Source organism: Athene cunicularia (assembly GCF_003259725.1).
Source record: "Athene cunicularia isolate RWA chromosome 13 unlocalized genomic scaffold, athCun1 chr13_part1, whole genome shotgun sequence".
NCBI lineage: Eukaryota > Metazoa > Chordata > Aves > Strigiformes > Strigidae > Athene > Athene cunicularia.
In genome coordinates, this window is record NW_020799117.1 from 16463456 (window position 1) to 16488185 (window position 24730).

At 38.9% G+C, this 24730-nt stretch overlaps 1 protein-coding gene across 2 annotated transcripts in view; it reads right to left on the reverse strand.

The window, feature by feature from the left end:
* The window catches only part of PANK3 (pantothenate kinase 3), a 39791-nt gene that overhangs the window by 9181 nt on the left and 5880 nt on the right, over positions 1-24730 (reverse strand). The window contains exons 2-8 of one of the 2 annotated variants that reach the window (XM_026858192.1): positions 21112-21464; positions 19012-19265; positions 18190-18366; positions 16510-16633; positions 13299-13424; positions 11566-11916; positions 5555-8746 (exon numbers count right to left, since the gene is read on the reverse strand). In XM_026858192.1, coding sequence (XP_026713993.1) covers positions 11866-11916; positions 13299-13424; positions 16510-16633; positions 18190-18366; positions 19012-19265; positions 21112-21447 — 1068 coding nt within the window. In that variant the 5' untranslated portion in view covers positions 21448-21464 and the 3' untranslated portion in view covers positions 5555-8746; positions 11566-11865. Of the gene's footprint in view, positions 1-5554; positions 8747-11565; positions 11917-13298; positions 13425-16509; positions 16634-18189; positions 18367-19011; positions 19266-21111; positions 21465-24730 lie in introns of those variants that run through there. The other variant, XM_026858193.1, reaches the window with a different exon arrangement.

Consider the following 24730-nt stretch of genomic DNA (forward strand, 5'->3'; position numbering starts at 1 on the left):
CCGCCTGCCCCGCCCCGCCGGGCCCGAGTCAGGATCTATCTAACACCAAAAAGTTAGAAATTTTTTTTTTTTTTGGTGAAGATTCAGAAACTTTTCTCTGCTCATCAAAACTGCGGCCAATTCTGGAAAACCAGAAAATACACACTGAGAATACAGGGAAAAACTCAACAGAAGACACTCTACTTCCAGATTTCACAAGAGTTGAAGAAGTTAATGGAAAACACCGAATCATAGAATCATTTAGGTTGGGTAAGATCATTCAGTCCAACCATAACCCCTGACACTGCCAAGTCCACCACTAAACCACGGCCCTAAGCACCGCACCTGCACGGGACAAAACCACCGCGGTGAGCATCTAGCGTCACTGTCATGGGCTGCCGGCAAGAGGGACTCCCACCCATCCAGTCAGCAATATCCAGCTGGAGGCAGAGGAAATCACCACAACTGAGGCAGTGCCTGCAGAGCCATGGGTGGGAAATGAGCTGTTGTGTCAGGATTAATTTGGGGTTTGTTAGTTGATACAGGGGAAATGGACACGGAGCTGAAGCACAACCACAGCTAGTGAACTGTCACCAAACAGCTTAAAATTAATGCTACATTAATTTCCCAGGCTGGAACACGCTGTGGAGTGTTTTGTAACTGTACATGTGTGCTAAGGGAGCCTCCCACACACTGCAATGTTTGCCTAAAGCATTTCTCTTGGTCTGGCAGTGGAGATGTTTGCATTGGCAACTCTGCCCCCTCCTCTGTGCCAGGTCCCAGTTCGAGGGAGAAGAGTGGCTGAAAATGTAGAACTTGAAATCACACACCCTTTATGAGATCCCCAGAGGTCCTGTTCTCACCCCATCAGAGCAAAGAACAGCAGTATTTAGCGTGAAAGATGCTTATAACATTTACAAAACATTCCTGGTAGAAGCTGGAACTAAATTTTTATTTTTAAAAAATAACAGAACTTAATATTTATTTGTCTGAAGGGTTTTTTTAGTCCATACTTCTCCATGACACCAATTTTCCCTCGGTAGCTGAATCAAACCCTAATCCTTAAAGGACATGAGAGCTGCAGGACTAAAGTGTTTTTCTGTCTCATGTAGGTCTCAGTTTGAGCTGACAAACACCCATAAAATGCTAGAGACAGCTGGGGTGTTAACTCACAGATACTAACAGATTAGTTGAGAAAAGCAGCTACGGCCTCCAACTGTCAGCTCTACACCTCATGCAAACGATAGCTAAAGAGCCTGGAAAGCTCCTGAACTGATCCCATTTATAAGTTTATAAGCAAAAGGTCTCATGCTGTTGACATTCATCACATTTCACAGTAGATCAGAAACTGGTGTCAAGCCTCAGGCTAGTGCAGGACCTCTGTCCAGAAGAGCTTGGCTGTGGGTCACCCACACCAACACCTGCGAGAGGATGAGCTTGGAAGGGCAGGTGGGTAATGTAAGGCAGACTGGTTTCCAGAGGATGGTGAATGGTGGCGCTTTTAAAAACTGGCTGGCGTTAAATACCCCAAACTGAAAGATGAATCAACTGCAATTTTAAAATAAATTAATTTAATGGCAGAAAAGAGATCAGGTTATTAGATGTTGAACACTTGCAATTCCCCTGGTACCAACTTACAAGGTATGGAGTCTTAGCGACCATGGGGTTTTTTGTTTGGGTTGTGGCTTTTTCCTGCCTTATCCTTTCCAGTAAGAACAGGCATGTTCTACTCTTGGGGTGTTTGTGCACACCATTACATCACAATGTCCCTTTCATGAAAAGTAAATCCTTTACTAAAGTCTCTGCTTGAGCAGGGGATAAATGAGTGACAGCAGCATACTCAGTGGAAAGAAGGAAGAGGGGCATCCATGAGCAGGTTTGTATTGTCCAGCCCCAGCCATGCCAGAAGCCCTAGAGCTGTCTTCAAAGGGGCAGTTCAGCATTCCCCACGCCCTGCGTGAAGCTCTCCAACGGTGACCTGAAAAGCTTTTCTTAAGGCTTCTACCTACACGTACTTCCTACATGTTCCCTGGGAAAATGTATTGTCTGCTATCGTTAGTAACTCTGCAGACAGCAAACCAGGCCAAAGCCTGTGATATAAAAAGTACATGAACAGATTACTTCAGAGACAACTTGATAATTTGCATATCTGGACACATCTGGGTTAGGAAAGACTCGCAACCTTTTATACATTTAATACAGCCCTTTCAAAAAAGTGAGAACACTACAGTACTTACAGATAGGAGGCTGATCTCCAAGCTAATAAGCAGCCATAAACCTGTAGATCTTGGTTAAGATTTTAAGCCAGATTCTTCTAGTGCAGAGGGCTCCTTAAGTGAAATTTAACTCCATGGAAATTAAACGCAGAACTGAGCATAGTTACTCAACTTCCCCTAGAAGAGGTTACACTTCTCTAGTATATCCACCGGCCTGAGACGCTGAAGCAAAACATCCTTTCTAGTAAGAAAAGTTACAGACAGGTAGGTGATAGGACTTCTAGGGATTGTCCTGGAGAGAGGTGTATCTACCCAAAATGAGAAAATGCAGAATACTCTGGTTCCTGTTGTCCTGAGCTGACTGTTAGGGACACAAAGCTTCTGGCAGGGCCTTGCCAAGGAATTCAAGTGAAGGGATGCGCTATAATAAATTGATCACAACAGAAAAGTGGTAAGGGGCTATAAATTCAAAGCAGTCAAATACTGCAGATGACATCAGTTCTGAAGTTAACAACTAGCACTGCGTCCAGGTCAATGACACTGACATAGAGTACTTTTTTAAAAGCAGCAGAGTTCATTGCTGCAGTCGTTCCTCCAGTGACACCTCTGCTACATCTCTGATGCCACTGGTTGGGTATTAGCTCTTTGCATTTACTGTGCAAAGCACCTCGCCTTGCATTACCTTGCAAGCAACACCTGCTCCCTTGCTGCTTCCAGGCTTGCATTCCTCTGCTGCCACCAAACTCTGATGATGAGCCTCTGGCCAAAACTCAGGGCCATTCACCTCAACACCACTCACCCTGATATACTGGTTTCCTGTAACAGAACCACCCTGTTCTGTTTGTGAAGCCCTGTGAACCCCGGTAACAAAAGGCACAGAGAAGACTACAGTTGGTACCTTTGCCTCAGGTTCTCACTTCTAAGGTTTGCACTCAAGAGCAGAAGTGGTGGGAGCAAGGCATTCCCCACTGGAGATGAATACAGTTAAGGAGCCCTGGAGCTGGCTGGGCACATGTGATACTGTGGGACCAGACAAGCTGTCTAAGGGCAAGGATGGAGCTGACCACTGGCAGGTCATGGCCACCAAGGAAGGTTGCTGATGATGGAAGAAAGGCAAATGTCACCCCCACCCTCAGGAAGGTGTTATGTGGGGTACTACAGGCTGGTTAGCCTCACCCCAGTGTGCAGGAAGGCCTTGGAGCAAGTCGTACTGGGAGACACATCCAGGCACACAAAACAGAAGCAGTGATTAAGAACAGCATGGCTTCACCAAGGCCTTTGACATCATCTCTGATAGCTAACTTGGAGCCAAACTGGTGAAATACAGAGTGAGTGGGTGGACAGCAGAGTAAAGGAAAACTGGCTGACCAACCAGGCTTAAAGGGCTGTGACAAGTAGTACAGAAACCACTCAATTTGCAAGTAATTTCTCAGGTGCTTACTCTGCCTTAAAATCACACAAGCTGCAGGCCCTTTACCTTTCAGGACTTGCAGAGTCTGGAGTTTAGCTATGAATCTTTACTCTGTATTTCTTCCCCCTTAGGTGAAACACATCGTCATTTTGGATTCCTCTTCCTTCCGTGTTTCATCATGCAAAAATCTGCTAGAACACTTCTTCCTCTAGTCATAGCTCAATGTGTAAGCTGGTTTAGGGCAAAGAAACAATATATAAATCTCCTTCACAATTACAGGAAGAAAACCAGTGCAGAATGCTGCAATAAGCCATGGCCAAAAGCTTACCAGTCAACACTGCTCAGCCAGAATCTAAAGGGTTGAGATAATGCTTGTACACCACAGAGTTCTCATCAACTCAAACATGTTTCTGAGACCTTAAGCACTCTCAGTGCACACATTTCCTTTCTGCATGGCATAACTTTATGCCCTTCCCAAGAAAGGCACCTTCAGGAACTGAAGAGCTTTGTTGTGTCCACAGAAGATAAACTTTTATGTACATAAAGTTGATATTGCTTCTTCCATAACAGCTTATGACCCTGCTGTAACAGAGCTATCATCATCCTTCCCGCACTCAGCTGTCAGGGCCCATGCGTGAGAAAGAGGACATCATGGTCAGCCATCCCAGTACCTCCCTCATGCTGTGCACGAGGTGACTGTTATCACTTTTTTGTGCTGTAGCCTGAAATAGCAGATATTGAATATACTTTTTGAACACTTGTTGATGGACAGAAATGCCTTTAGAGCAGGGGGGTTCACTCTGGGACAAAAGGAAAACTTGATTTTAACCTGTAGTTCTAAAACCAGGGAAGTTACAAGAATTAAACCACAGGCTTGTATTTCTGGGTCAAATAAAAATTCAAATACAGCTGGCTGAATAGTCTTACAGTAAGAGGAAGTCACTTGTTTCATACAAATTATTCTTTTTAATCAGATCCACAGATAAGATAGAACTACATGAAGCTCACAGCTTACCCCATCCCCTGAGCTTGCACACAAGCTGCACCAGGAAGCAGTTAAGGACCCCAGCTTTAAAAATGCAAATCAGCTCCCACAGAAGGCTACTAGTCCACTCAAAGAAAGGATATTTCTGCATTTAAAAAATGGCAAACCAAACAAATGAACACCCCATAAACTTGTAAAGAAACTTCTATGTCTTACAAGCTCATCTCCCCTAGGCAAAACACATCACTGTGGTGCAGAGCTCCTCCTTGCCAGACTCAATGGAGATGCAACACAGAATGGAATTTTCAGGCTTTCATTTTTGGCAGTTTAAGGCAAATATTTGTAGCTTGGATAGCTAAAATATTTGTACAGTGAACCCTGAATAAGAGTCTTCCACACAGCAAGCTTGTCAGAAGATACATCCCAGCATGCTGTTGTGGTGCAGACTTCCATTTCTGACACCACCTTGTCTGTTGGGCATCCTGTCAGAGCAACTTCAGGACGATGTATTTTGGCTTTTCCAAAACATAAGTAAACAGTAATTCCAACAGAGAAGTAAGTGCAGTTTGTATATAATGTGCAGTTTATACATCGAGTATTTTATTCAACGATAAAGCATCACTCTGAGTCACCTGCCTGCATGCATCAGCATGTGCTCTCAAACTAATCTGGATGGCGAAAACTCATGGTAGCTTCATGGCATGTTTTCTACTTCAAGACTCCAAACTTGACATTCTTTAGGACATCAGATGTTTTTAAAAACAGGACCTGAATCTAAGAACTGTGCAGTACAGGCTTTTATTAAAGGAGAAGAAGAAAACAGCATGAAAACCCTACCAGTCATGTCTCCTTAGTATAAAATGTTACACAACGACCAGGATCAAGTAGCACAGCAATTTATGATACTAAAAGAAAAAGCCACACCCAACCTCCCTCAAAACCCACAAATGCAGGCAAACAATGAACAATCTCAAATTATTTATTAGGAAAAGACAAAGTACTGTTTCAACATTCATACAGAACAAATGGTAATAAAACCAGGAAAATAAACTGTAAAAAGTAGGCCCATCACAGAGGAGTTGGGTTATGACAAAGTAAATGAAATCCAAACTTCCTTCATGCAAACAAGCAGTAAAGAGTTATTTACAATTTTGATGGGATGAATGACAGCATTGGCCATATTTGCGCCCCAGTCAAATTACTCAGTGACATATTAAAGGGATCTAATCTGTACATTCAATAACGAGAATCTATAAAAAGAAAAATAATTTAAACAATTTACAAGAGCTGTATTACAGATGGCATAAAGGTATCATTTACAAGAGCTGTATTAACAGGTGACACAAAGGTATTAATCAGTAATTTAGGAATAAAAAATTGTAGCACATATTTTTACATCACGTCTTCAGTGCCTGAACAGTAAACAAGAAAGTGGAGACATGAGTGCAATGTAATAGAATAAGGCAACTTAACCAAATGGCTCTTCAGAGAACTTGCATCCTACAAGGGTTTACAGTTCATAAATTTGTCTGTCCGTTTTGCTAACTAAAACAAACATTTGAAGACAGCAATTGGTGATCAGAAGGCCTGCATATGATGACACAGTAGATGGAAAATTAAATACTCATTTGTTAAAATACCAAAACTCAGGAATGTAAAAAAGTGTAGATTATCAAAAGCTCCCTATATCCTATCTCTATAACATCAACAAGCTAATCTTCATGTTCTAGATGTTGTAATTTAAAATGTCTCAAAATACTAATTCACTAGTCTTTAAATTATTTTGTAAATCACAATCTGAAACTAATACACCTCCTTCCAAAGCTTGTATTTACAATGTTTTTAAATTGATGCTAGAAGAATTGTGAAATGCTAGCAATTTATAGAAAATATTAGCAACTGACACACCATATTCCAGTTTATTTTATAGGCAAGACTAATAAACACATTTAGCTTTTAAAATTATTTTAAATGGCTGGTTTTTACATTTTCATCAACTTCCCCAAATGCTTACAGTAACGGCTGATTTTCTTGAAGTTTTAGCAGAGAACAAATGCCAATTGTTTTCTACTTGATACTATTTGTTTAAACAACTACAATGACAAGATGAAGGGTAACACTGAAATCCAGCAATGAAAAGTCATCTGCATCATAATGCACAACGGGAATGTTATGGGCCTTACAGAAAACAGCACAGGGAGCCAAACCTGCCAATGACTTGCCATATTAACAAACACGGTCCACATACTTTAAAAAAAAAAAAAAAAGGAAACTTGAAATAAGGCCAAAATATTTGTAAATGATAAAATTTAAGTCTGTCGAAAGGACCAGACCATATATATTTTATTTACAATTTCTATTTAGAATCTTTATTTTCAACAAATGATTTAGCACCAGCAGGAATATGCAAAGTAGTATTACTGTGTTCCCCAGGCAGAAGACCTTGAGGCCAGATCTTGCTCATTATTTTAAAACAGTCCCCATTTAAGAGAATCATCTACTTGACTAACTAAAGTAAGCAGGATTCGGCACTCAGTTATGCAAACCTAGACTGCTCAAACATATTCCATTAGCAATTAATAATTACAAATATATTACATCATCTTTTGAGATGTTTTCAGAAAGCATATTTTTAAGAATATTTAATATGCTTTACATGTGTGAAGTAAACAAAACTAACAAAACAGGCTTCTTTGCAGACTTTTTAAAAACTTAGAATTAGGAATTTTATCACAGATGACAGAATACTGGTGACGTACTTTGGAATACATCAGTAAAACTTAAAAGAATGTAAGGAGGGAATTATCCCTCTATACTGTGATAAAGCATTTTCTTATCTCCCATGGCCATGTCTAAGGACTTAATTCACCCATCTTATCCATGACTGTTAAGGCTGCCCCCTCTCACTGTGTTTTAATGGGAAATGGAAGAATTAATGCAACCCAAACAGTAACTGTATGTGTCAAGTGTATTCCTAGCTCTGCACTGTGACCTACAGGTCTTCTAATCTGACCCACAGGTTTTTGTTCACTTTTTAACCTAAGCAACACTCTATTACATATTACATGTTTTTTTAAGCCTACATTATAAAAAAAAAAAAGAAAAAAAAAAAAAAAGGATGTAGAAAGCCCTGTTGCTAGGAAAGCACTGACAAGGCAAAGAACTAGTCTTATTACGTGTGCAAATGGACTCAGGATAAAAATCTAACCACAGATAACTCAACAGAATCCCACTGACCTTCATTTCTGTTCTGAACTCAGCTGAACTGTTTCCTCAGGATTATAGCCATCTAGTATCCAGAACATGAACAGTAAAACTCATATTTAAAAATAGGTTGAATGCACATTTAGGCATTAATGTAAGTTAATGAATGAATGCATAAGACACCGTCTAGTCTTCAAGAAGCACAGATTTTCTCTAGATAAAAGACACTTAAATGAGTTCCAAATGTTAAAATCCCACTGTTATTCTGAACCATTTAGAAACAGTTATTACAGTTTCTCTGGAAGTAGGTATTTCCTGAAGACCTATACTGGATAGAGACAAAGAGTTAGTATTACAGCCCTTAATGCAATATAGGTGCAATGCCTTGCACCTATACTACCAACAACTCAAATGCAAGTAGGAATCTCACAGTACTACTGAAGAAATATTTAATCCATTATAAGAAGCCAGAATGGAACTTCTGTTCTTAATATACAGGCTGAGAGTAAGTGGAACAGCAAGGTCTCATATTTTTGTAACTCTCAAATTATGAATGGAGGTGTTGGTAGAATCACACAGGTGCTTGCCTGCAGAACACTATGGATAGGGAGAGATCTTCAAAAGGCAGGTCAGACATCTGAACACCCTCTGAAAATCTCAACCAAACTATAAAACAAGGAAAGTGTATCAGTGCTGTTTCTCTCTGAACTGTTAAATTTATTGAGGCTTTACTAAAAAAGAATGAAAAGGTGTTTATACATTAACCTCTGCTAGCTTTAGTAAAGAACTCTGAGGATGCCTTCACCCCAGCTTGCTAAATATTCAGAATGTATTGCAGAAGTACCCCCCTTCTTATTCAAATTGCAGTTGCCTTAAAAATAGAACTAGAAAGGTGAAAGTGGTTAAGTTTAATAGCTATACCAACTTGGAATAGTTTCATCTGAACATTAACTTATTTGCCCAGAAATAATCTGCACTTATCTGACTAAAAACCTGCATGATTTTTAGAGAGATACTGATACAATAAAACTGTGTGTAATACTTAAAAAGACCAAGCTGGAGGGATGGAGACCAAGAAACACAATCGCATTACCTCAAGATAAATAAGGGCTACAGGGATAGGAAGCCAGATACCTGATGATTTTTTCCTGGCATCTCTAGCTACACTGGATTGAAGGGATCATCTCCATGGCCAATAAAATTATCTGCCATTTCTCTGGTAAGCAACACTGGTTAGGAAACCTCATGGATAAAGGCCCAGTACCAGCAAAATTGGCATTATATGAAAAAATTAAAAGGCACTCACATGGCCAATTGAGCTGAAAACAATTACACATTCAAAATGAGCTCTACACCTTACTTTAGAAGAAAAAGTATCACACAACTTTCCTCTAGAGAAGTGGTTCCACTTGAGAAGACAACAGTAGCCCTGAGAAAACACCAAATTTTCTCTTCTGTAGTACAACACACTGTATCAATTCACTCTAAAGCTGCTTCAGCTAGTTAGCTTTGAGAAAAACAAATGGCAAGGGTGAAAGCAAAAACAAAGAGGATCACAAAAAGCAAGTTACGTCAGTGATTTGCATAAAAGAAACAAGCCTTTTCAACCTATTTAGAAGAGAATTTAGATGAAAAGACTTTTAAGGCTTATCTTGCAACTATTTGTGATGCCTAGCATTTCTACTGGTGGTAGAGTCAGTCTTTGGAGACTCTAGTAACAAATTCTAAGTTGAGAGAAAATGAGATGAAACCCAAGATGTGGCTTAAATACAGAACCCCTGGGCTTTAGAGCAGGGCTTGAAAACTTCTCTGGTTGCTCTTGTAATGAAGTAACAATCGATGCTGATCAAACTAGCAAAAGGAAGCCAATTTTTTAAGAAACTCAAGGAAGTAAAATAGAGGTAGGGCATACTTTTTGATTCTCACAGTAGTTTCCATACAGTACAGCTATTCAAGAATTACTCCATTAATTTATTTTGTAACTCTGTACAATTTACTTTAAAAATGTATCTTGGGTCCTCTCAACTTCAAATGGTTTAAATTAACCATGGTCATTAGGTAATCATCTTCTGCATGTGCTTCTGGTTAAATATACAACTTTTAACTGCTGCTTCAAGAGCAGCTCGCTCGCTCTCAGTATCACAAAATGAGAAGTGAAGTAGTAATAAATATGGTCTAAAGGAATTGTTTCTAACCAAGCTGTAGTAGTATATGTCTTAAAGTACCTTACTTTGCAAGAAAAATACGCAGCTGGTTTGCAAGATTTTCAGGAGGCTGTCAAAACATTCAGAAAATGAAGTTTTAAGAAAGTTTTATAACCAAATAAAGGTTACTTTCTATAGTCACTTGTAACTTAAAAGAAACAATATACAGCATTTATAAAGACATTCTATAAAAATCATATTCACTTATTTTCTGAAGTTCTCCGATTTAGCATCAGATCAGTTGAACTGTGAGTGGAATTTTTGTTTGCTTTTTTATTTCTAAAATTAAATATCAAAGCAAGCACAATGAAAACGCAGTATGAGTACCCGGAAAAGCAACAATAAATGGAACTGCATTTGCGATTGGCATTGGGCTTAATGAATTGGCTACTTACTCTAAGTTACTGCATTCTTAAAGTACCACAGAAATTTTTGTAAAAAACCCATATGATGTTAGTATGGGGCTTTGAATTTTAAGAAAAGAGAAGACTGAAAATAGCACGTAGGGGTTTCTAACACACTAGGTGGATATGTCTGTGAATACAACACAGCCATGCTGTGGAATACTTGAGCAATCAGCTTTAAAAATACCTTGAAACCCAAGATATGAATGTGTTCTCGTCTAGTTGCTCCTCATGCACTTATAGGAAATATTTAACATTAAAATGGTATCATAAAATTGGGTAGCTCTTTAGTCTGCAAAGAGTCATATAGCTGTATAATACTCTTACAAGTTTAAGATCTCATGCCCTGGCTTCAGGACTAAACTTATTACAGTAATCACAACTGTAAATTTTAAAAGTATACAGAAAAACCCAAAGATCAGTTCCAGAGTGTGGATTTTATCCCAAGGCCATAATATGATAAATGTTTCCATATTGTAAGTGCACTAAATATTGGTCCATTTGGTGCTGCAATACTATCCTCAACTTTGAAAAACAAACTTCCAAATCTAAAAGCAAGCTAATAACCTTTCATTTTCAACATTTAATTAGATTTTGATCAAGTCTTATAAAATTAAGGAGAAATCACATTTTCAGATTAGTAGGACGGAGCAGAAATATTCCAAAGTTCCACAGAAATAATCCAAAGCATCAGAATTATGAGGTCCCATCTTTAGTCTGTTTTATAAGGATTTTGTCAATTCTCTCAAGCTTTGTGGTACCTTTACAAATAATGATGTATGACATCAGAATTTATAAGAGAAGAGACACAAAAAAACCCCAGAAGACATTTTGGAAGTCATGTCCTCAAAAAAAACAAACCAACCCCAATGCCCAAAACATGCCTTCATTTTCCAAATCCAACCAAGGACAGAGGGGATCTTCCCAGAATACCAACTGCATCTTCAAATAAATAAAACAGGGCAAGTGAATATCTTGACAAAACCTTCAAAGCATCAACTGCTCAATCTGCTGCTTTGGCTGATTTTTTGTCTTTCTATTCTTCCCACTGAAAATTAAAGCATTAATATTATTTCTATTACACATGAAAATAAAACAATTACTATCCTTACTGTGGGAAGCAGTTGTCTACAGTTTCCTCACTTTGTAGAAAGTACCTTACTGGTTTGGCATTCCTTCTTTTGGAAGTTTGTTTTCAAAGGGTGTATTGCATATCAGAAGTTCCAGACTGGCTACATGTACCAAAGAACATAAACAATATCCCCTAACAGTTAATTTTTCAATGCCCAACAGAGTGAAACCCCCTTCTTTATAATGGCAATATTCAGTAGCTAATCACGTCTTAAAAACACAGTTACAGAAAATCTGCTATTTTCTTCTCCCCTCCCCAGATTTAGTTCCCATTGATATAAACAAGTGTCATTCAGGTGGAAAGTAGTTCAGTGTAGTGACATCTGGTATCTCAACTGAAATTTGGCAGCCCAAGAAGAGCACCAACAGCTCCAAAGTATCCCTGTTCAAAACAAACAAAAAATATTTCAGGTTCAAGTAGGGTATCGAATTCTGCACTGATCACATTTCAAAGACAAAAAAGAATCTAGTGGACCAATGCTACAGAGAGGACACCGTATACTTTCAATACATAATCTTTCATAATCATTTTTTAAAGCTTTGTGAAACAAACATTTTATCTTTCTTATCTAGCTTAACTTGAAGAAATTTCACCCCAAGCCTCTCCATACACTGCAGGACTTCTAAGACATGTATCCGTGACTCCTAAAACACAGAAATCAGGTTTGCTTTGTTTTTCCTAGAGGAGTTGCATATTTTGGTTGCCAAAGGATCTTCAACGTCCATAGCAACACTGTTCCTAAGGTACAAGTCAAAAATCCTTTAACTGCACCTCACATTTTTTAAAAAAAGTACACCCAAGCTTCGACACCATTTTTTGGACTGTATACTTGTGTGCATACAAAGAACGACATTCTCCTGTTGGATTACTTTTCCCCTCTGGGGAAGTGAGATGTTCGTCCTCCCTATAACTATGAAATATGGAAGTGTTTGGAACCTACACTTGACCAAATGCAAGAATTTAAAATTTATCCAAGAAAAATGTGAAGGGGGTAGAACTAACAAGGAACCATTCTGCTATTACTGCAGACACTAGCACCAAGACAGACTACTGTCAGTCTCTGGATAAGCAATAAAGGGAATAAGTTATGAGAATCAATTGAAGGAGAACAGAGTAACGCTGTAATATCTGCAGACCAATAAACTGAGGAAAAAAATTGCCAGCCCACTGCCAAGAAGCTGCAAGTCTCCTAGTTGTTGCACCTGTAATTAATAGGGGTTGCCTATATTTTAAGCAAAACAGGTCAACTCTCAGCATTATATACTGATCTAAATTGGAGTAGCAGGTTAGTCTCAGAGCATAATATCACTATAACAACTTTAAGATGTCTCTGTGGGGGTGTGAAAGCAATGCTTAAAAGCAGTCTCGACTTTGAGGATGTTGCTCAAGCTCAGTTGAGAACAATGTAAGTATTTCAAAGGCCCATGCTTTAGATCTCTCTGGAATTTTTTTGAAATACAATACTTACTATTGTTTCCACTCAAAACCAAGGAAAGACTGTTGAACCTTAGTGCACAGCTTAACATTTTCTTGTCCCTCTCCAAAGATCTGTAGTGTAACCTGATATACCCCAAAGTGACTGAAGTACTTCCCTGGCAGAGTGAGCTGACCCCAGAGAACCAATACAGTATGACAAACCTCTTATTTTCAATGTTTACTAAGTACTTGGCATCTCAGGATATCACACATATGAGAGCTACTCAATACATGCGTTTCTGATTTATGGTAAAACAGTACATACAGATAAATGAACCATAGCATACCTCATGTTCTAGGAACAAGGCCTTCAGCTGGCCTTTTGACCAGTAATCCAGTGCATATGCCAGAAGCTTCATTGACAAAGTATTCACACGTAAAAAATTGCCAACAAACACAACTCTGTTTATTTTCTAAAACAAGAAAAACAGCAAAAGATTAAGTCTTTTCACTGTTTAATACAGTTTTGAAAAATGAAGCTATGAAAGAACAGACTGTCTCAAGGGAAAAAACCCCAAACCAAAAATGAACAACCTACAAGTATAACATGGTTCCAAAATTTAAAACACAGCATATTTGGGGGAAAGGAAAAACTGTGCAAGCCTCAAGAATTAAAGGACTCAATTTACAGAGAAATAGCATTTGTGTTTCAAATTAAGTAACCATTTTCAGTAATTAGGCTTAAGAAACAGCCTAGCTAAAAATAAGATAAAAATGAAAAATACTTGTATTTGGTAGAGAAGACTCAATGCCTTCATAGCCCTGTACAATGCTGCTTGATCCATATGCAACAAGGCAGCACTGTAAAGAAGCCGAAGACAATAAGACATAACAGATGTTCCCTTCATCTTCAGGCTTCAATATACCTCAGAATAACATTAAACTAAGACTTAAATACTGGAAGTGAGCTGTGAATTTTGATCAAGTCAAATGTAAAAAAGTGTAAATCATTTAATCTTCCCCATTCACTGAAATGAATCCAACATTACACGGAAGCAACATTGAACACTGGCTTAATGATACAAGAGTAAGAACAAAAGAAAATTTATTCGTGTTAGTGCTTAAAAAAAGTGCTTAATTATGTTAGATGAATACTTGTATCCAAGTTGTTATATAAATTAGTATAACAATTCAACCTGTAGTTAAATGACTAACATGTAACTGTTTTTCACCATTTTGATTAGTTCACAGTGAAGACACTGTTAAGACACCCAAACATAATTCTCTCTAGCAGGAAGCTAAAATAATTAATTTTATCCTTATACATCAGTTCAAGACGTTAGTTCATGTATTCCTATTAACTATTTCTTATGATTTGGAGTTCTGTGACATATTTGGAATTAGACCAAACCAATTTTGAATAAAGCTAATCTATGCAGTTTACAAGTTCTGATTTGTACTCATTTACCCCACTCTTAAATATCAGTTGCATACATTTGCCTCAGATTCAGAGTATTAGTATGTACTTTCAACTTCACCCTTACTATAACTCTTTTGTTATCAAGCTTCGCCATAAAGCAAAAAAGCCAAAATTAACTTAATACCCACAAAATTAACTTCTCCAAGACAGACATGAGAGAAAGAGAGAGAAGGAAATTGAGGGAGAGCTTGCAATATTAAAACAGCAACAACAAAAATTAGTTTGGCTCCTAAGAAAAAGGAGGGTTACCGCCGCTAACAAGGTTGATATTTCTGAGACTATCACATCCATAGATTTTAAGCAGAGCTCTAAATATAGTTACTCTTAGTTTTCCCTATGAAGCCTCACTTTATCCAAAGTTTGTTGGTAATGAATGAGGAAAACCCTGGGTGATCTGACACCTATATCTGGTAGGCCTAAATTCAGTATCAATCCACAGGTTCCTGCCTGTCCAGGCTAATCATAGTGAAACTGAACACGTACTGGCTCTGAGAAATAGAAGATGGCAGGAAACTGTCTCCATATCAGCAGTAAAAAGATAGGTGTCAAAACAATTTTAAGTCTCAAGAGTTGGTAAAAATTAAAAATGTTTAACTGCAAGCAAGGCTTTCTATGAGCTTTAATCAGAGAATAACTTCAGCTTGAAGAAACTGCTCGAGGCCATGAGGTCCCATGCATAGCTCAAAGCAGGTATTTCAGCAACTTAAATGTTGAAGTTGCTCAAGTCGCATGTTTTGAAACTCTCTAAGGACACAGGGTCCAGTCCTTCTCTGAGTCCATATTTCAGGGCTTAACCACTCTCATTGTATCTTTTCTCCCTTATACCAATCAGAATTCCCTTTGCTAGAAGTTGCATCCATTGCTTCCTGTCCTGCTCCGCACAGCTGTACTGGGCAGTGTCTTCCCTGTCACCCTCACCAGACAGTGACAGCCATTCCATGCTTCAGCTTCTTCCTCAGGTTTAACCCAGATCCCTCCATGTCTGCTCCTATGTTAGGTGCTCCAGGGCAGGGCCCTGTCTGGGTAACCTGTCTGTTACACCCCTTTTAGTCTGTCGGTGCTTCTCCCTGGGTGATGGTGGTGGTTGGAGAGGAGACAGGGAAAGAGGTAACACCCAGAATATCACCTCCTCTGCCTTGCTGGCTATGTCCTTGCTAATGCATCTCAGTACAAGGTCAGCCTTCCCCACTGCACATGTACCCTGCTGATTCATGTTCAGCTCAACTTGTCTGTCTGCACCTTCCTCTCTTCTGCAATGCTACTCCCTATCTCACCTTTTGCTTTTGCTGTGAGGATGCTATCCTGGAAGATCAAGGAGCTATTCTGGACTTCTTATGACATTGGGATAACTACCACAAGATCTCGCTTCCTAAATGCCCCCCCAAACCAGAATCCTGTTCTACTCAAGTCCATTGAGAGTCTCCATTCTGCTACCTGCCTTCTTCACTTTCCTTGGGATTTTAAATTCTACTATTTCAAGGCTGTCACTAAAATCCCTGACCAGTTCTTCACTCATGAACAGCAGGTCCAGAACAATGCCTGCCTAGTCAGCCCGCCTAGCACTTGTGTCAGAAAATTGCCCCCAGCACACTGAGAAGTATGGATTCCTTGTGATCTGCCTTCAGCAGAGGTCAGGATAGTCTTCCATGAGAACCAGGGCTTACAGGTCCTCTTGTATCCCATGCCACATGTGCTTGTGTACAAAGACTTAAATTGGGCCCACAGTCATCCTGCTTTCTCAAGAGGACTTCAGGTCCTTTCATCCAACATCCTGTGCACCCCTGCTCCCTTGCTTATCTGCAGTCTTTGGGCTCCACTCCCTAACAAAGCTAGTTGAGAAGACCTCCTCACCAGGTTACACTCCCCATTGGGAAAGACAGCCTTGTCCCACCTCTCCAAAGACAGTCAAAATATTCTGATTCAATTCCTAGTTCTTTAATTCTATATGAATTTCTTTGTTTCATTTAAAAATGTACTAAAAGGTTTAAAAATGATGTATTATTTTAGCAGTCATTTAATCTGAAGCCAAATAATTAATAGACCTATAGATAGATCATTTCCTTGTCAGAAGTTATTACCTCATTTACTGCACACATCCGGGCAATAGACCCAATGTTATTGGTGATGGTGACCAATATGGCTCTTGCAAGATCTTCTTTACTAACAGACTCTCTCTTCTCTTTGTAGATCATATTCCCAAAACTAGAACAGGAAAAATGTCCATTAAGTACCAAGTGATTCATTCGAAGTAATTTCACAATGCAATTTTTATGCTATAACAGAACTTAAATCTCATGTTTGTTCTTAAGGAGTTCCCTTTTTAAGTCTGTATTAAATACAGCAATTTGACAACCGTCACTACAATGTGTATATTTATTCTTTCACACAAAACAGTCAATCTTGTTACAATAATACCTTCAATAAAATATTTTTGTTTAGATTGTTGACTTCCATGAAGAAGCATCTACAGCAAAAAGCAGTCTTATTCTTAGGCAAGACTACTCTGCAAATCTAGTCACTGTAAGCTAAGTCAACGCATGAGTCTTCCAACTCCTCACATGTGCTTCCTCTGTGATGATACTATTCTCAAAGTAGAAATAAACCAGAGATGAGTCAAATAGTTTTATGATGAAACACAATCCTCTAAAACAGAAAATAAACAGCTGAAAGACTGCAATTTAGGTTGTATAAATTAAGAGTTCTAGATTAGAAGCATATTTCCATTACTATACACAGTAATTTTTTATGAATTGTAAAAAAATAAAGGACAAGAATCCATAGCTATGCATGATATTTTACCACTAAGGACTCTGTGCCATATCTAAGTCAGTTTGGAAAGCCAGAATCCTGATTATTCTAAAACTCAAATAGTCATTAAAGATCCTAAGTGTCTTAAAAAGTAAATGAGAACAAAAGGTACCTATATACAGAGCAAGTTAAGACGTATTGAGTAAAAGTGCACATAATAAAACCTCTCAGCGTATGCTCTCTCAAGAGGCTTGGGCTCAGCTTGCTGGAGAGCAAGAAGAATTGATAGCATAAATTGAGACCTCTTACTACTGAATAACAGCCAAGATTTAAAGAATTCTTTTATGTACATATTAGTTTCACTCCCAAAGTTTATTCTTCTTGCATTTCTTAAGAGCAGAGAAGCTGTAACATTGCCAATAATCTTCCCCCATGAAATGGAACTTGCAGTTATGACAAAAATCCTGTCATTGGCAGTAAAATAGATTCATTCTCATGGTGCAAACTGTTTATGTTCAACAGCCTTCACAAGCAAGAAAATTAGTAAAAACATTATGCGAGGTACCTGTACTGACAACCGTGTATCAAAAAAGCTCTTTCCAAAAAAATTAAGAGATATTAGCATAAGAGCAACAAGAATACTATCTTCCACTCACTTTCCCTCTGGACAACTGCCCTACTAAAACTTTCTAGGAAGACAGAAAGTAATAGGTTTTGTTTTTCCTCTGCACTTTGTTCTTGCTGCTCCTGTGATCACCTCACATTCTCTCTGACTCATGTAAAGCTGTATATGACATAACATGAGGTTTCTTCAATACCTAGCTAGAAGGCACCTGCAGTTGCATGTGGCTTTAAATCTTCATGAAAACTGAGTACTTTTAAGATAAAAATGTAACTTGACCTACAACAAAAGTTTGCAAGAACAGTTTTCTCTGTATTAATAGCTTAAGTCTTGTTTTTGAAGCCCCCTCAAACCAGCAAAAGAACCAACAAAAAGATCTCTTGCTTACCTGGATGCTACAGCCCATCCTGGCAAGCCAAATCTTTCATAGTCTCCTCCATAAATATCTCTAACCAGCTTGTCAGCGTGTGTGCTGTCTCCTTTGGATGCCATTTCCAGAGCTTCTTCAAAACTTTCACAGCCCGTCAACAAACTGCATAAACCAAGAAAGGTCCCTCCACCTAGACTAAGAAGAAGGAAAACTAATTGCTTTTAAATATTATTTCCTCACATCAAAGATTCTTATTTCTGACTAAGAAAATAAACAAACAAACCCCTCCAACTTAGATATCTAGCTGTTTGCTTTCTTGCTCAAGGTTCACTACACAAAGAGTCAATCAATTCAACATTCATATAAGTCCCTTACAAGAATCTAAGCATACAGTAAGCTCTCAAAAGGTAAGCTAGAAGACTGAATCAGAGACAAACTCCCTAAATACCCGCATCAAGCCACTGACTCTGACCCTTGATCATTTACTGTAAAACATGAGTGAACTTATTTATTCTTATGGAGCAAGAGAAACACAGGTTGACTGGATGCATTATCAAAACTTAAGATAAAATCTGTAAAACTCTCACTATGGAGCACTTCTGGCACTCACTGACTGATAAATAAGATACTAGCTAAACCTCCTCAATAACAGAACTATGGAATGGGCAACTGTATATTAAAGATAAAATGAATGCAACTGTATATTAAAGATAAAATCCTCTTCCATATTACAGAGTGACGGCAGGGATAGGTGGGGGTAGTCATGGGGAGAAACCACTTCAAAAACAGAAGACTCCCTGTTCCATACAGTAGCAACGCTAACTTAGGCTTTTAAGTTACCTCGTTCCAGTTACTCTTTTATAGTTGTCTTTGGAATGGACTGATAAAATACTGACTCCTGAACCAATGTTAACAACCAGCAATGGGTATGGATCATCCAGGTTAAAAGGCATCTTTTGGCATCTCTCAGGATCTGAGGCATTTTCAAAATAATAGCACTCTGCCTGGCCATTGAAGCTGACAGAGTCTATATACAATAAGCCTTTGACAAGGCAGTCAAGCTCATCCAGTTTGTGCAGCTGGAGGTTTCCAATCTGTTTTAAAAAAGAAAGAAGATGGTGTCAGCATGTTCTAACATTGCTCAAACTTGTTACAAATTTACAAGTATATTTGTACTGCCTAACTTTAAGAAGCTATCTCAGGTGACTAGGAACTGCAATCCCACTATAAACCCAACAAAGCATTCAGAAGTAAATTCTGAATACGTTAATTAGCAAATTACTCTGACTACAAATCTAGATCTCAGACTTAAATCAAGAACAGACAAGCAGTATAAATATCTGCTTTGGTAAGCCTAAAGATAACTTTTGAGATACTCAGACATTAATTCATTGAAAAATTAGTAACATTTTTAATTAATCTAAATCAAAACAGCTCACCAAATACCCTAGAGGCCCCAATGAGTGTCATCCTGGTGAAACTCACACATCTGCACATCTTTTCAAGGTTTGTGGGTTTCCTCCCCCATCTTAGAAGTCAAACAGTCATTTCTAAGATGTCAGCAGATAAAAACCTAAGATTAAAACCTCAATGGCATTGTACTAACTATCCTTGCAACTTTATTAAAACTCCAAGGATCAGAAGAAAACCACAGGTCAGAAATTCTACGGGACTTCAGGCTTGTTAGAGTTCTTCCTCAGTTTTGGATATGACATTTAAGATGCTGTTCTCTCATAAAGCAGAAAGACAAATTTCACAGGTGCTGTGGATTCCAGGAGGGCTGCAATATCACACCACACTTAATTTAATTCTGGGCTTTCACAAGGAGAGTGATCATGCTGTCTCCTTTACTTTAGCAGGGAGTTCCAATGGTTAGAAAGTCCAATTAGGCAGCTAATCCAAGAAAAAAAACCCATAAAGTCTCTCTCTGGATCAGGTGAGTTCACATTTAGAAAGCAGCCTGGAGTTAGATTATGAAGTTGCACAATCTGACTGGATTGCACACTGATGATTGACATTAGTACCAGATCACAGCACTGCCAATCCCCCTCTTCTTCCCTCAGGCCCTTCAGCTTTTCTTGACATGGCACAACTGTGAAGCTTCCCTGATGAGCAGGTCAAGGAACTGTTCCAACGTTAAATATTTCTGTGGGCTCTTAGATAATGAATTAGTTCTGCTGTACGATTGTGACCCTACCCCACAAACAGTCATACCAGCTCAATGCAGGACTGGCACAGGTATGGAAATACAAGCAGATTTGTGAAACCAAACATTGTGCGCTACTGAAAGTCTTGTCTCTTAGGAGAACAAGATGTCTGTAGCCACTTTAAAACTAGGACAGTTACACACTGGGTACTGTGATAAGGTTCTCAGTGAGTAACATCTTTGGATAGAAACTGCATCTAAATCAAATGATCAATTTTGATTGTCAAGGGAACAGTCCTCAGAAACACCTCAAGAAAATTCCAAACCACTCTGAAGTTGAAAAAAAGAGTGTCTTTGAGATAAGTGTTTTGTCACAGATCTCTACAATGCACTGGACTAAATTAATGAGGATAATCCCACCCACAAACATTGAAAACCTATCATCAAAGACTGCTTAGGAAAGAAAATCCAAAGTGACTCAAGCACCTCAGCAGTTTAAGCACATTTCCCATCAGAGAAAACACAGATTAGAAAATGGTTAACTTCCACAAAGATGTCCTGATTTCACTGTTATTAATGGAAGTTTCTAATTAGTTGTTAGCATCAGATCTTCAAGTTTATGACGGTAATGTCAGAAAGCGTATTTCTAGATTATCAAATATAAGACTGGAAAACAAATGAATAATTAATAAACTTTGAGAATTCCACAGTTTTTCAAAATACTGCTTATTTTACCCCATCATCAGCAATGCTTTTAGCATCAGCTTCAGTCTGAAGAAAGATAGGCTACCTACTGTGCGAAAGTCTTCTTCAAACTTGTAAGCACCACCGCCGGTGGCACAGAGCACCGTATGTAGTGTTGAAAAGTTTTTATTTCTTCCCATTTGGATAAAAGTAGGCAAATCATGAGTTGGGAATCGAATAAAGTGCAAGTTTCCTCTTCGAGCAAAAATCGTTAAGTCTTTCAGCTCAAGGTGGACATCTCGAATGCCAGTGGATCCATAGGCTACATTGGAAGTCAGATATTTGCGGATGCTCTTCAAGCTTTCAACTTCCTCCTGCTCCTCTTCTGCAGTGATATCAATAGGTTCAAAATAGGCAAGTTTCACCAGAGTTCCCCCAATGTCCATGCCAAACCATGGAAAAGCTGTGAAGATACAAGAATTGATCAATTAGCTTTGTTAAAGAGCAAATGCAATACATGTAACTTCAGACTAAATTAACACTATACTTTTCAACAAGACAGACATTACCAAAAATCCTCACAGTAACAAAGAGTTAGTACTAATTTCCATTACATGATTTTAAATATCCCTCTGGCCACAGGTAAAATGGAAAAATGAGCAACTCTATTTACACATTTCTGTGCTGTCACATGTGCTCAGAAAGCCCAACTAAAAACTCCCCAAACCATACCATAGCTCTTATACCAACTCATAAAGAAAATTCACACACACAGACCCCTTTTTTAAGAAGATTAAAATAACTTCCACTCCTAAAATAATAGTTTTGGCATAGTTTAGCACAAAGACTCGTAACAAAGCAGGTTACACATTACAGCTGGCAACAGTGGCAGGATGGATATTCCTCCTCTAACAGTTACCTTTTGCTCACATAACATGTTTGATTTTGAGAGGAAAGTATTGCATGTATTTTAAAAACTGCCACGGTGAAGAAGTCCAATTTATGGAGCTTAAGAGAGCTGTTCACATATCCCTTGAAGTTACAAAGGGCTAACAAAAAGTCCTATTAAGAAATACACGCAAGAAAGAAAATTAATATTACTGATATATTAGGAAATATCATCCTGATAAATTAATCCAGGCTGGGCAGTAAGTGAATTGGTAGCAGCCCTGCAGAGGAAGGCTTGGGGGTATTAGCAGATGGAATACTGACTATGATCCAGCAATGTGTGCTCGCAGCTCAGAAAGCCAACGGTGTGCTGGGCTGCACCCAGAGCAGGGTGGGCAGCAGGGCGAGGGAGGGGATTCTCCCCCTCTGCTCCGCTCTCGTGAGACCCCCCTGCAGTGCTGTGTCCAGCTCCGGGGCACCAACAGCAGAAACACACGGACCTGCTGGAGCGGGGCCAGAGGAGGCCACGAGGATGCTCAGGGGGCTGGAGCACCCCCCTGTGAGGACAGGCTGAGAGAGTTGGGGGGTTCAGCTGGAGAAGAGAAGGCTCAGGGGAGACTTTAGAGCAGCCTCCCAGTACTTAAAGGGGCTACAGGAAAGCTGGGGAGGGACTCTTGATCAGGGAGTGTGGGGATAGGACAATGAACAACTGTTTTAAACTGAAAGAGGGCAGATTTAGATTAGAGAATGAATAAATTCTTTCCTGTGAGGGTGGTGAGGCCCTGGCACAGGTTTCCCAGAGAAGCTGTGGCTGCCCCCTCCCTGACAGTGTTCAAGGCTGAGTTGGAACTAGATGATCTTCAAGGTCCCTTCCAACCCAAACCATCCTAGGTTTTTATGATCATGAGTAAGATGCAGTTATGTTGGACTTACATTACCAATGGGATCTATCCTTGAGAAGAGTGGCCTACCAAAATATTTTGTATTAATGTATTTAGTCAAGGCTGGCTATGTGCCAGTTCATTTATAACATGAGTGCAAAAGTTAAAAAGAAAAGAAACTCAAAAAGTTGCCTCAACTTTCAGGAATGGATGTCCATAGTGTTGTCAGATATTAACAAAAAAGATTGAGTCAGTAACCTTACTGAAAAACAATATTTAAATACAAGGATAAATTCTGTGAGTAAAATCTACCTCCAAGTGGGAATAAATAAATTCTATAAATCTGAGATCTAAGTATAAGATTAAGCATAAAGTCACATGTGAATTGACTTTACAACTGCATACCTGACTTCTCTGCACTGTGACTCTGGACATAAGAAAATTTGTCATCTTAATGTCTTGACCACAGTTAACTGATGATTTAAGTGATCTCACTAAGTTTCAGCTTCTTATTGTAAACAATGTCACGAGACCAATCCCAAAGAAGGGAAGTTGATTCACCCAGCAGACCAGAAAGTGTCTGTAGGAGTCAATCCAACTCATTCAGAATTTAACTGGGACACAGCAAGTCAAGTACTACCTAAATTACTTGGGATTCTTCCTGCTCAGTGGGCCTACTGAATAACTAGGATCTAGTCTTCCATAAAAAGAAAGAGGGGTAAACAGCTGAAAGTTCAAGTGATGAGCTGGAAGAAGATTTGGTGCAAGTCATGCCTGTTTGTCAGAAGATCCACCGCATCCCATGCTAAATGATCCAGTAGACTTTTGCAAATATAGCATTAGTCACACCTCTAAAAATCTTAAGGTTTATGAATCCTGTCTACCTAGTAAAAAACAAGAACAGTTGAACTGTAAGGTAATTTATTCCATAATTCAAATGAGAACGTATTTTAAGTTGACAAATAGGATCATGCTGTACAATACCAGTTTTCTGGGTTAACCAAGTGGTCTTAACAGCAACTTAAGAATTTTTGAGACTGAAGAAATAGGTTGGCTTTCACCTCTGTGACAAACTCCAAGAAGTTTCACATTCTTCTGTTGAAAATTTGTCAACATTTGGCTGGTAAGTACATTGCTCAAGTTTCATTTGCAAGGTGGAGGAGTTCTGAAGAGAACTGGGCCCACATACTGTTAACTTACTCCTTATACCAGCAAGCCAGAAGAAGATATTACACAAGGATTCTTGTGTATGTAAGCCTCTTGACTGATTTATATACAGGTCTAGCCAGGAAAATTAAAGCCATTTTATTTTCCAAACACAGAAGGGGATACACATACATATATATGGCAAGCACAAAATCAGTTGAACTGCAGCTGCACTTTTGGGACTGCAAGGATACAAGACTTATCAATGCTTGAGCTACCTTTAAGTATTAGAAATAGACTGATTCTACAGAGTTAGAATGTAATTGTACATGGACACAACATGGAAACCTTGTGAACTCTCCTATTGCTGCAGCCTCCAAATTAGTTTGCTTTGGGTGGATCTCGGCTCAGGATCGTGGAAGCAGGGGAATGAAGAAAACAAGAACTTGTGTGAAAACACCAGTTTCTCTTCCAATTACCAAAGAAATAATTTCATTTTCAGGATTAAAATAAGGCCACAGAGAGATTCAGGATGGAGGACTACTCAGGAAATATATTATGGAGAGCATGCTTGAATTTCCTACAAGACCTGCCCTCCATAGGGCAACCAGGCTAATTGTGGCAACGGCTGAAGATGACACCTCTCATTTATCATGCCATACAGACAAGGGACCTGTGCATTACTTTATACCACATACATAAGCACTCTCCTTAAGACTGCTATTGATATTGATATTGCTATTCTTTGAGGCATGTTTGAAGCACAAGTTTTTACTCTACATATGGTATCTGCAACATATATACCAGCATCTGT